The sequence below is a fragment of the Pelodiscus sinensis genome, chromosome 14, assembly GCF_052426305.1.
Source record: "Pelodiscus sinensis isolate ZL-2025 chromosome 14, ASM5242630v1, whole genome shotgun sequence".
Lineage (NCBI taxonomy): Eukaryota > Metazoa > Chordata > Testudines > Trionychidae > Pelodiscus > Pelodiscus sinensis.
Genome location: NC_143065.1, coordinates 47,824,101 through 47,836,781, shown reverse-complemented (window position 1 = coordinate 47,836,781; position 12,681 = coordinate 47,824,101). Strand labels below are relative to the sequence as shown.

The 12,681-nt window shown below is 46.2% G+C and overlaps 1 protein-coding gene across 2 annotated transcripts in view; it reads right to left on the bottom strand.

The window, feature by feature from the left end:
• The window catches only part of IQGAP1 (IQ motif containing GTPase activating protein 1), a 261,663-nt gene that overhangs the window by 48,981 nt on the left and 200,001 nt on the right, over positions 1 to 12,681 (bottom strand). For both annotated transcript variants that reach the window (XM_075916963.2, XM_075916961.2), the window contains exon 29: positions 1,549 to 1,781. In XM_075916963.2, coding sequence (XP_075773078.1) covers positions 1,549 to 1,781 — 233 coding nt within the window. The remainder of the gene's footprint in view (positions 1 to 1,548; positions 1,782 to 12,681) is intronic.

Below are 12,681 nucleotides of genomic sequence, written 5' to 3'. Positions count from 1 at the left end.
GAGATCAAAAGTTCTAGACTGACCTCTTCTGACTGACATTAATTCTGTATTCTTCATAACACTTGTTATTAAGCAAGGCCTCAAATACACAGATTACTGAAACTGACAACAGAACCGAAATATCTATGATGTCCACCCCAAATCCCATTAATTTAGACACAGTGCTTCCATATATTTGTCCTTGGCTATGCAGCCTATAAAATGGGGCTACTCATGAATAGAAATTACGCATCTGCTTCTCATGGCTGGTTCACACAGGATAATGGACTGTTCTGGCAGTCATCTGTGATGCCATGCTTCAGGTTAAGGAGTACAGGCTGATAACATTTAATGGGGAGGGGCCTTCAGAGGTAAAGAAAATGGAATCTGTGTTTTCCCTTTTCCTAGGATATTACATACATGAAAACATTACTAAGGGTGCAAATTCAAAGTTGGAAAATGCTAAAATTAAACTGTCTTAATTCAGCTTCCTTTTGTGTTGTGATGCAGTCTTTAATTCCATGAACACACACTATTTTTCCAAGGAGGGTCTCAAACTTCCTTGCACTGAGACCCACTTCGGACAATAAAAATTACTACATGACGTCAGGAGGGAGAACTGAAGGCTGAGCCTGCCCAAGCCCCGCTGCCCTAGGTGTGTGGCCAAAGCCAAAGTTTGAGAACTGCTGCATTGAGCTAATTCCTGTATTCATGACACAGAATGAACAGCACTGAGTGAATGAGGCAACTCAAACATTTTTTTATTCTCACTGATTATTCAGTGTATGGCTTATTTATGCTGTCCAAACCCTGCAATGAATATAACAATTATTCAGTTTCTTCAGGGGCTTTCTGGTGCTCATTTCCATAATAGAATACTTCACAAATATTAGTGATTTTATTTTAACAATTCTCTTGCAAGATAGGAGAGCATTATTATCCCCATTTTATAGACAAGGAAATTGAATAGGACAGCAAAATGACTTCCTTAAGGCCATAAAGCGCATCACTGGTACAGGCAGGATTACAAATCAGGTTCTCCTGGCTGCCAACTCTGTCCTCATTACTTCTTCACATAATGAGGCAGTGTGGTTTGAAGGGGTAATACAAAAAAATTGTGTTTGATCATGGAATACAAGATTGTAGCACAATACATACATGCAAGAGCAATGTTATTTGTGGTATTTCCTAATTTTAGAGTGCTTGACTTTGCAGCTTTAATAACATACCAATACCCTAATGTACTGTATATAATTTATAAAACAAATAAAAGCTTAGAGTTAGTGTTTGTGCACTGACAGCCAAGTTTGATTGAGGGCACAATCTTCTGACCCACTCACTTAAAAGAAAGGAAATAGCAAGTTAAGGGAAGAGTTGCTAGCATTTCTTGTCACCTACAACAAGTTGCTTTTATCCAAAGCTTCAGATGTAATCCTTGATGTCTTCAACAGACAGTACATTTAAGAGACTGAACCACTCCAAATGAAGCAGGCAGCACAATGATTACCCTTATTTCTTTTCAATAGGACCTTTTTCTGTACCTCCATCCTATTACCTGGGATCTCCTACCTGAATTTCTGATAGGACTGAGAGAGATATTCATTAATGATGCTTAGGTGAGCATTGTCCCCCATAAACATCTTGTTGGATGCCGCATGCTGTAACATCTTTGCAATGGAACCGAGGTTTCTGCGCTGGTCAGTAGTCAGCTGCCCTCCCGCGGAAAGGTCAATGATGTCAAATGCATCTGGAGCAACAATGGCTGGGTTCATGTAGCGATAATAGAGTAAGTTGCCAATGATCTAGGGAAAATTGAGCAAAGAAGCACATCAAGAGGCAGTGACGCAGACCCTGACCTGGCTCTGTATACCCTACTCTGTCTATGCTTTGATAAATTATTATTATGTGAATCAGATACAGGCTCCACTTCAGGACTGGAGCCTATAGTATTGAGTGTTATACATACATACTCTAGCAGACAGCTCCTGCCTCCAAAAAATTTACAGATTATATAGGAACAAGATGCAACAGAGGTGTTATTTGTTATGGAAGCAGGAAGGGAAAAATAAGGATATTAGCAACAGTAAGTTAAGGTTCCATATAGTCTTAACTAAGTGTACAATTTGTGGATTGTAGACTTTTTTAAGAAGAGCTATTAATGCATTACTAACAGGCTGCCTGGATAGTCATTATTGATGTAGTGTTGTTATCACCATGTCAGTCCCAGGATATTAGAGAGGTGCAGTATTATCTTTTTTTGAATCAACTGTGTGTTTGAAAGCTTGCCTCCCTAACAGAAGTTGGTACAATAAAAGATACTAACCCACCGATTTTATACCACTACATAAACACTAAGCAGTTTACCATTGATACAAGAATAGAGGCAACACCTAAAGGATCTGAAGGAGGACAGAGTAGTGACTGTGTAAATTGAGCAGTAAAGATGTTCCAACATGCATATAGGGCAGCATGGAAAAAGGCATGAAGGTGCTTGTCAGAAAACTGAGCAAAAAAAAGCAACTGCCACCATTGGCAGAACAAACAGAAGGGGAAATGAGATAAGTAAGGGGAATGGAATTGAGAAAACACCTTCAAGGCAAGGACCACAATTTGTGTTTAATGTGGTGGGGGACAAGCTGTCAGTGAAGAGATCTGAGGACTAGGTATAGTGGTGGAAAACAGCTAATAATTTTTATTCTGCTCTCTTCAGAATAATTAAAGAAGAAATCAACTGAAACTTCCCTTAGAAATCGCAAGATAATTATGAATTAGCAAAACCATTTCAACTCAAATGTCAGAAAAATAAGAAAAGCAGATACTAGGTGGACTGCTTGGTAAATTAGATTTATACTATACAATACCAGGTTAAACATAAGCAACTGAAGAGCTCTGAGAATGAAGACAACTGTTAGCAAATATGTTGTTCATGTACTCATAAGCTTCCTTCTATCTTCATGTGACATATAGGCAAACTCCATGGAAAGGGACTTAAGATCCAATTATCTATCCTGGAGCAATATTTTCGACGCTTCAGAGAAGTAGCTGTGTTAAGTCTGTTTTTAGCAAAAACTACAAGGAATCCTGTGGCACCTTAAAGACTAAAATTTATTTGGGCATAAGCTTTCATGGGCTGCAGCATCTATGTACATGCTAATAGTACATTACTATCTGGAGGACCAGTGCTAATGAGGCCAATTCAAATCAGGGTGGATGTGGCCCACACTAAACAGTTAATAAGAAGGTGAGAATACCAAAAGGATATCAACTGTTGGGAGTGGGTAACATTCCATCCTGATGGAACTGACCTCCTTAGAACTGGTCTTCCACATGGTAACAGAACAATCCCTTCTTTGCATGTATATACATTGCTGCCAAATTGAAGATTCCACTTCATGCATCTGACCAAGTGGGCTGACAGCTGACAGCCTTCAAGGTACCACAAGACTCCTCATCATTTATTCTCACAGTGGCTTTCTGCCAAGCAATGAAACTTTTCTGGTTGTTGTGGAGTGTTGTCATACCACATGATCTTTCAATTTCCAAGTGATTTGATGCACAGAAGAGCCTAAACTCCTGAACAAACGGTTAAAATGGGAGGAACCAGCTAAACACTTCAACAAAACAAGATGGAAGGTGACAGGGTTCAGACATTCCAGAACTTTTAAAAATAAAGTACTTCCTTGGTAAAACTTAAAAAACAACGACCAGTCTTGCCGCACCTTAGAGACTAACAAAACATGTAGATAGTATCATGAGCTTTCATGGGCACAACCCACTTCTTCAGATGAATGGAGTTTAAGGGATCCAGTTTTTAAATAAATAGAGGAGAGAGAGACAGAGGGGGGGATAGAAGGAAAAAAAAAGGGGGAAAGAAATTGTCAATTAGAGTGTCCATGCTAAATGAAGCTGAGAAAAGCACTTCCTTGGTATTATTTTTCCATTTAAGTAACTGCTATGAACTGCTGTGTGATCATATATGGCACATTTTGAAGAGTTTGTTTGTGGACTCATATTTGCAAAATAAAGTCATACTTCGGGATTACCCGCAGATACCAAATTTTGCATAGACAATCCTGCACTTATATTAGCTGAATGCGCTACTTTTTACACCAGACTATGCTAGGTGAAAGGTTTAAATAATTACTTTTGTTTTTCATTTGCAAAAAAGTCATGACTATTATGATGAGAGTTCATAAAAATATTTGCTAACAAAATTAAAATCAAGTTGCCTATTCAACTATCATTTTAGTGCAAAACATTTTTTTACTGTTACAAATCACAAACTAATTCAAATTAGCAGGGCTCGACAAACCATGGTGAGATCTACTTGCCAGCCCTGTACTGGGCATGCGCCAGACCGGCACTGCGCATGCGTGCAGCGCTAGTGAACGGGGAGAACGGAACGACTGGCTGAAATCTACTCAACCTGGGCAAGGAGAAACAGCGGTTTGTCGAGCCCTGCAAATTAGTTACGGAAAGAGTAATGGAAGCATTAAGAATTTCTGATTTAAATTTCCTATGTATGATAATTATTCAATAAAATGAATAATGTTTGAAGTAGAAATCCTACAAATTTAAAACTGTTCTTTTACTTCCCTTTTGCAAGCACATAACTAAAAAATTATAATTTAATTTCTTGAACTTTGTCCTATATTATTTACGCGAAATGACTTTGCCCACATTCTCCACCACATGTAAGCTGGTCTCTACAGGAAGCCCACTGACTGCTACACTTACTTACATGCCTCCAGCGCCTATCCAGGACACACCATATGATCCATCGTCTATAGTCAAGCCCTTAGATACAACCGCATCTGCTCCAATCCCACTGACAGAGACCAAAAGCTTCAAGATCTTTACCAAGCATTCATAAAACTCAATTACCCACCGGGTAAAGCAGAACTTATTTATGCTAAAATTAAACACATTGCGAATGGGCCTTAATATAGATGATAATTACCTTACACATTACAAAGACAGTCTCCCCACCTTTTGATATTCGTAGTAACTCCAGATCAGCCACTTAACTGACTCTTACAATTAAGTATCAGAGGGGTAGCTGTGTTAGTCTGAATCTGCAAAAGCGGTGAGGAGTCCTGTGGCACCTTATAGACTATGCTCCAACACTTCGGTTAGTCTATAAGGTGCCACAGGACTCCTCGCCGCTCTTACAATTAAGATTTTCCTCCTTCCTTGTCTCTTCGGGTATGTCTACACTACCCTCCTATTTCGAAATAGGAGGGTAATGTAGGCATACCGCAATTGCAAATGAAGCCCGGGATTTGAATTTCCTGGGCTTCATTTGCATAAGCGGGGCACTGCCATTTTTAAATCCCCGCTGGTTCGAACCCCGTGCCGCACGGCAACACGCGGCACGAACTAGGTAGTTCGAACTAGGCTTCCTAGTTCGAACTACCGTTACTCCTCGTGGAATGAGGAGTAACGGTAGTTCGAACTAGGAAGCCTAGTTCGAACTACCTAGCGCGGCATGGGGTTCGAACCAGCGGGGATTTAAAAATGGCGGCGCCCCGCTTATGCAAATGAAGCCCGGGAAATTCAAATCCCGGGCTTCATTTGCAATTGCGGTATGCCTACATTACCCCGCTAGTTCGAACTACCGGGGTAGTGTAGACATACCCTTCCTTATCTGCTCGCCCCCACCTTCTGTTCTATGTAGCTGATTCGTTAGTTTGTAATTTGTTTACTTCTTTCATTGTATCCCTCTGTTATATAATGGTCATGCCAATTCACTTTCAGAATATGAAACTATCTTGCTAGTCTTTAAAGTGCTACATAACTGCTTTTTTTGTTTTACCAAGATGAGACTAACACGGCTACCTTTCTGTTATTCTCCATTAATAAGTGACTAAACAAAGGACCTGTCTTCACTGCATGGAGCTCAATGCTGCAGTGGTTGATCTTTTGTCGTTCGATTTAACGGGTCTAGTAAAGACCCACTAAATCGGACACTGAAAGTATCCCTGTTGACTGCGGTATTCCATGCAGTTGTGAGGAGTAATGGAAGTGAAGGGCAGAGTTTCTCCTGTCGACCTCATGCTGAGGGGATGGCTCCAAAATTCAGCCTAAGGTATGCTAGCTCCAGCTACATGATTTATGTAGCTGGAGTTGCAAATCTTAAACTGACCTTCTGGCTTTAATACAGACATTCCCTAAGAAAAAAATAAAGATAATTGTGTTATATGGGACCATGTCTGTTCGTAAGCCTTTATGAATCATATGTGAGCATTAATTCTACCACTAAGACTAAGATTTTGCCATCTTTACAACTATATTGTTTCTACAAGGAGGAGCTCTACAGGAAAGCTTAGGGAAAGTTGCAGCTTTCTCTCTAAATTTACAGTTGGAAAAAAGTTAAATCACCTGAACAGAAAGTCTAGAATCGATGCTTCAGTGTGGGAAAGCACAGAACTAGAAGAGAGAAGAAAACAGCATTCAGATTTTTTTTATATAAAGTAGAAGCAGAGCAGTTTAAAGAGACACTATCAGGCATGCTATGATTTAAACTTAGGGTTTGTTAATTAAATGGGGGTTTATGGAAATAAAAAATGTTTTCATTATTATTTTTTAATTTCAGTGAAAAAGCTTTGGAATTTCAAATGTATCTGTAAGTTGAGAATTGCCACATGTCAATACTGAATGAAAACCAGAAAACAGGCACTAATTAGACAGTGCTAGCGTACAGTAAAAAATTAAAATAATGGAGATTGCCTATCTCCTAGAACTGGAAGGGACCTTGAAAGGTCATTGAGTCCAGTCCCCTGCCTGCACAGCAGGACCAAGTACCATCCCTGACAAATTTTTGCCCCAATCCCTTAACGGCCTACATAAGGATTGAACTCACAGCCCTGGGTTTAGCAGGCCAATGCGCAAACCACTGAGCTATCCCTCCCCCCGTAGATATGGTGAAAAGTTATGTGGTGTATCCTGCTGCTGAAATGCAACAGAGGTTCTAATTGTACTATCCAGATACGAACACAGTAACTCCTCAATTAAAGTTGTTTTGTTTTGTAACATTGTTTATCTATTAGATCATAGGCTATTTTAAAGTTGTGCAATACTCCCTCAGAACATTGTTTGGATGCCTGTTCTGTCCACTATTTGCAGGATTTTCTGGAAACAGTCTGTCCTTTTAAGGGTGGGTTGGCCAACATGCTAGATTGGCAGCCCCCCACCAGCTCCCTTCAGTTTCATGAAGGGGATGCAGCGAGGCTGCTGCAGTTCAACTGCCTCTCTCCTTTACTGCCATGCTACTCCTGTTCTCCGACTTGGAGCTGCTCCCAGGAGCCTACCATTTGCTCTGGGGGTGAGGGGAGAAGAAGATGGGGGAGAGGGGTTCTGATGTCACGATGTCCTCCACTCCACATTGAGCCCCCAACTCTGTACCCAATCTCCACAAAGGATATCACAGTTACAGAGTCTTGTGTTTGGATTTCTTGGTCCAGTGCAGTGCTCTTGAAGTGGGGCCAACGTACTTGAAAGGGGCAATCCACGTCTCTGTCTGCCCCTCTCTGACACACACAAACAGTGTCTCTCTCTCTCATTCACACACGTGCACCGTGTATGCACCATCTGGAGGAGAGAGCAGGGCACTCCAGCGGGATAGTGTGGGTTCTTCATATTCAGATTCTGCAGGGAAATGTTTGCAGTCACTGCTGCGTTTATTCTATTTCCTCTCTGCCTCAGACCATGCTGCCTTGTAGACGGTGAGGCTATATTAACAGCAACACATGAACCCCTGAGGGCTCAGCAGCATGTTAGTTCATCATTTAGAACCAGATATACTCTGGGATATATTCCACCTCTGGCTATCACCTCAATCTAGCTTCACAAGCAGCACTGCTGTTTACAGGATTGTTTATGATGGTTAAAAATGTATACTGGATGTGTATTGTGGCAAAGCTCTGGCCTTGCCCCGTGGTTCTTGCGCTACTGGCAGATAATACTAGCCTCAGACTCACTCTGGTCCTATACACAACCCCTTTCTCTTTACAAGAGGCCAGGTCCACAGCTTAGTAAGCTATACTCATCACAGGCTAGTCTGTGGTTTTGGGGTGAAAACCCCTTGATAGTCCTGGTCTCCCTTCTTGGGGCAGGTCTGTGTTGGAGTGGGGGAAGGTATGTGGGGAACCCGGGCCCGCCCACTACTCCAGATTACAGCCCAGGGACTCTAAAGTAGCAGCAGCAATCAAGGTTGTTTTTCCTTCCAACTTGGCAGCTTTTTTTCCCAGGCCACTTCCCTAAATAACCCTTAGATTGGGTCCACAGGCTTTTATTAAGTCTGTTAGGGGACTGACCTGTGTGGCAAAATAGGGAATAAACCTCCGGGAGTACCCCACAATTCCTGGGAACACCCACACCTGTTTTTTGGTCTTGGTTGGGACCAGCTTTGGATGGTTTCCAACTTACTCAGTCGGGGTCCTTCCAGGCTTTCTCCACTATATAACAACGGTATTTGGCTTCTGTGAATCCTACAGCACACTTGGCTGGGGGTTTGCTGTCAGGTCAGCTCACTGAAAAGCATCAAGAAGTGCCTCTACCGTTTCCAGGTGCGTTTCCCAGTCTGGGATGTGGGTGACTGCATCATCTAAATAGGTGGCAGCATAACTAGCATGGGGACCTAGCAGCCTGTCTATGAGGCGCTGAAATGTAGCAGGGGCCCCATGTAGGCCAAAAGGAAGGACCATGTATTGGAACAGACCATCGGGAGTGGAGAACGCTGTCTTCTCTTTCGCATCCTCAGATAATGGGATCTGGTTAAGTTATTGTTAGGTATGAGGCATTGCCCAACCAGTCTACTAGTTCATCTATGCGGGGAAATCGGATATGCGTCACACTGATATATTTCATTTAGCCAACAAAAGTCATTGCAGAATCTTAGGGTACGTCTAGACTACATGCCTCTGGCGACTGAGGCATGTAGATTAGACTACCTGGCAGAGGAAAATGAAACGGCGATTTAAATAATCGCCGCTTCAGCTGAGCTGATCAGCTGTTTGTCGGTTCAGCGCGGTAGTCTGGACGCTCCACGGTCAACATCAAAGGCATTTGTCGACCTCCCAGGGATGAGGCATAGACGTACTCTTACTGTGCCATCTGGTTTTGGCACTAGCACTATAGGGCTGGACTGTGTGATTCTTGAATTATCCCCATCTCCAGCATCTTCTTTATTTCCACTCTTATTTCTTCCCTGTTTGCCGCTGGCACCCAGTAGGGCTTCATTGTTACTCTGGCCCCAGGGTTTATGATAACCAGGTCACTCAGGTGTTGAGAATACATCCTGGTGGTGGAGGATCATCTCTGATACCTCTTCCCTCTGTCTGGTTGTTAGGTTAGAGCAGTGTTTCCCAATTTTATTTGGCTGAGGAACCCTTTTCAGCTTTTCAAAATTTCAAGGAACCCCTACGTTTGTCAAGCAAAAAAAGGGGGGGGGGCGTGGGAGGAGAGAGGGACCCACCAATTCATGACCCAAGACCCCCCCCCCATCTCCTTTCTGTGAGGCCTCATCCACTCTGTTCCCCTCCTCTCCATCACTTGCTATACCCAGCCCTTATACTTGTCTCAACCTAGTGAGTAAGATGTGGGGTGGGAATGAGGGATTTGGGTGTGGGAAGGGGTGAGAAGTACAAGCTCTGGGAGGGAATTTGGATGCAGGAGAAAGGGCTGTTGACTCAGGGAGGGGGCTCTAGGCTGGGGAGTGTTGGGTTCAGGTGGAAGGTTGGGGTGCTGAGCAAGCCAGGGCTTGTGGATGTGAGGGTGCAGGAGTTTGGGCTGGATATGTGAGGGACTCAGGGCAATAAGGTTGTGAGTATGATGGGCTCAGGACACAGATTTGTGACGTGTGGATGGTGGAGGAATGTTGTGGCAGAAGATGGAGGATGTGGGGATGCAGGAGTGTGGGGATGTAAGAGGCTCAGGACGGGGGTTCCAGTGTATGATAGGCTCAGATTTGGGGTCAGGTGGTGCAGGAGTGTTATGATGTTGCAGTGAAATGGGGGTTTGGCCCCAAATGGGGGCTTGTTGGCCTGGCTTCATTTTTAAATAAAATATTATGTCAAACTCAAAAGGTTTTAGCATTGTCTTTATATGTGAGAGGAGTGAGGAACCTGTTTTGAGTCAAAGGTCACTGACCCACAGAAAAGTCAGTTGGGGCCACACAAGTGAGATGCAAAAAACCAAAAAAAAAGCTCCTCCAAAAACCCCCAAGCCTCACTAATGTGGTCCCAAATGTGCTGGTGGGGGTAGGCGACAGAGTGCTAGTGGGTGCTGGGGAGAGGGTGCTGCTGGGTGGAAGGATGCTGGCTCAGGTGGCAGGGTGCTGGGGCAAGGTGCTGGGACAGGCAGGTGGCAGGGTGCTGGGGTCAGGGACATGGTCCTGCTGGGCACTAGGGTGACCGGCAGGGTGCTAGGACAAGGAACAGGGTGCTGCTGGGTGCTAGCGTGGATGGCTGGGGCTGGGGCCAGGGCCAGGGCGGTGTTGAGTCCTGGGGTGTGAGGCAAGGTGCTGGGGCCAGGGCGGTGCTAAGGAGGATGGCAGGGCTGCCAAGGAGCGGGATAGGGATGGGGTGCAGGATCTGGGAGGGAGCTGGGGGGCGGAAGGGGACAAGGTCTGGGCAGGGTGCAGACCAGATAGGTAGGGTGCAGAAGCAGGCTGGATGTAGGGTGTCTGGCTACGAGGGAGGGTGCGAGGAGGGGACTTGGGTAGGAGTTGGACCTCCCTGATCTGGCACCCTCTAGACCTGACTGGTCCCAGATGAGGAATTTTTGGACCAGGGGAGGTCATTTCAGGGCTCCTGGTCCCCCCCCCTTCCCCACTAGGCTTCTTTGCACCTCTATCCCCTGCAACAGAACTAAGCTGCCCACCCCTGCTGGTTCCCTGCACTTCCCCCAGAACCATCCCTCACAATCCCAGGGAGTGCAGCACCAGTTCCCTGCAGCCCCTCACAGCCCAGCTGAGCTGCCTGTCTGTTCTGTATGCCCTCCCCCATCCACCTCAGCCCAGCTGAGCCCTGCACTGGTTCCCTGCATGCCACCCCCACAGCACAGCTGAGCCCCGTTTCCCTGCACCTCCTCCAAGCCCCTCAAAACTGCTGAGCCAAGAGCCCATTCCCTGTCTCTCCCTCCCCTTGAGTCTAGCCCTGGTTCCTGGCACCTCCCTCCTCCTGCAGTCAAACTGAGCTCTGAGCTCCACACCCCCCCCCCCACCCCACCCCACTGCCCAGCTCCCCAGACCTCCCCACTCTGCAACCCAGCTGCGCTCAATTTCCCTGCACCTTCCCCCAAACCATGTAGACATGCTGAGCCAGTGCTGATTCCCTGCCCCTGCCTTGGCTGTGTCTACACTGGCACGATCTTGTGCCAAAGCGGCCGCTCTTGCGCAAAAATTTGCTGCCTGTCTACACTGGCCGTGTGTTCTTGCGCAAGTACACTAACGTTCTCATGTATGAAATCAGGGCTTCTTCCACAAGAACTACGATGCTCCCACTCAGGAATAAACCCCTTTGAGCAACTATTCTTGCGCAAGAGGCCAGTGTAGATAGGCAACATGAATTTCTTGAGCAAGAAAGCCCTATGGATTAAATGGCCATTGGCACTTTCTTGGACAAGAGAGTGTCCACACTGCCATAGATGCTCTTGTGCAAAAGCACAGCTCGCACATGGAAGAGTGGATGTGTTCTTGCACAAGAAACAACCAGTGTAGACATAGCCTAAGAGTTTCCTCACATGAGCAAAATGAATTTTGTGTTATGCACCAGTATTGAGTTCATGTGGCTTGTTTGGATGTGGCACCCAAGTTATTAATAAATATTTTTAAACCTCTACCTTTTTCCTCTGCTGCCATGTCAGCTCCCCTGGTGCCTGCTGCCCCCCCTCCCCACTCCTCACCCTCCTCTGCTGTCCTGACTCCTGTTCTTCTCACTGTCCTCAGCCCTCCTGCAACCTGCCCCCCTCCACCAGCCCTTCTCTCCTCCCTGTGACCATTTCTCCAGTAGCCCCACTCTGATCATGTGAGCTACCCCTCCTCATCCCCTCTCCTAACACCTCCCTCTACAAACCTGCCCTGCGTCTCTCCTCTGATGGTGGTCCCTCCCCTGCAGGTGTCTGCCCTTCTGCTTCACCCCCAGAATCCCCTGGCACCTGCACTTTCTCTTACCCGTGCACCCTCCTGGTGCCTCCCCCTTCCCTCACTTCCCCTGCCCCCTTTGCTCCATTTTTCCCTGATGCCCACCCCCTCACTACCCTCTGCCCCCATTCCCCTCTGCCCTCTCACATGACTTGCTCCAACCCAGCCTTCCTCATGCCCACCCCTTCTTTCAAGCCTTCTCCCAGCACCTCCCCTCACCCCTTTATCCCCCAATGCTCTTACCCTCTCCCCTCCCAGCATCACCCTGTCCCCCCTCCCACTGACCCCTCCTCTCCCCTCCTGCCCTTTTCCTCATTGTCTGCGCTTGGCCCCCTGGCAATTGTCTCTCTTCCACCTCTGTCCCTTTGGTGCAATGGTCCCCAACCACTGGAGGTTGCCGGGCGCCAGGGGGTGTGGCCGTTCGCCCGCCGGGCGCCAGAGGGCAGGGACACTTGTGTGCCCGGGGGCGGCCGCCCAGGGGCGCCCCCCCCCCCCAAGTGCCGCAAGCTCGGGGCCGGCGCCCCCCGCCCCCCCCCCCCCCCAGAACGCGGGTGGCCATT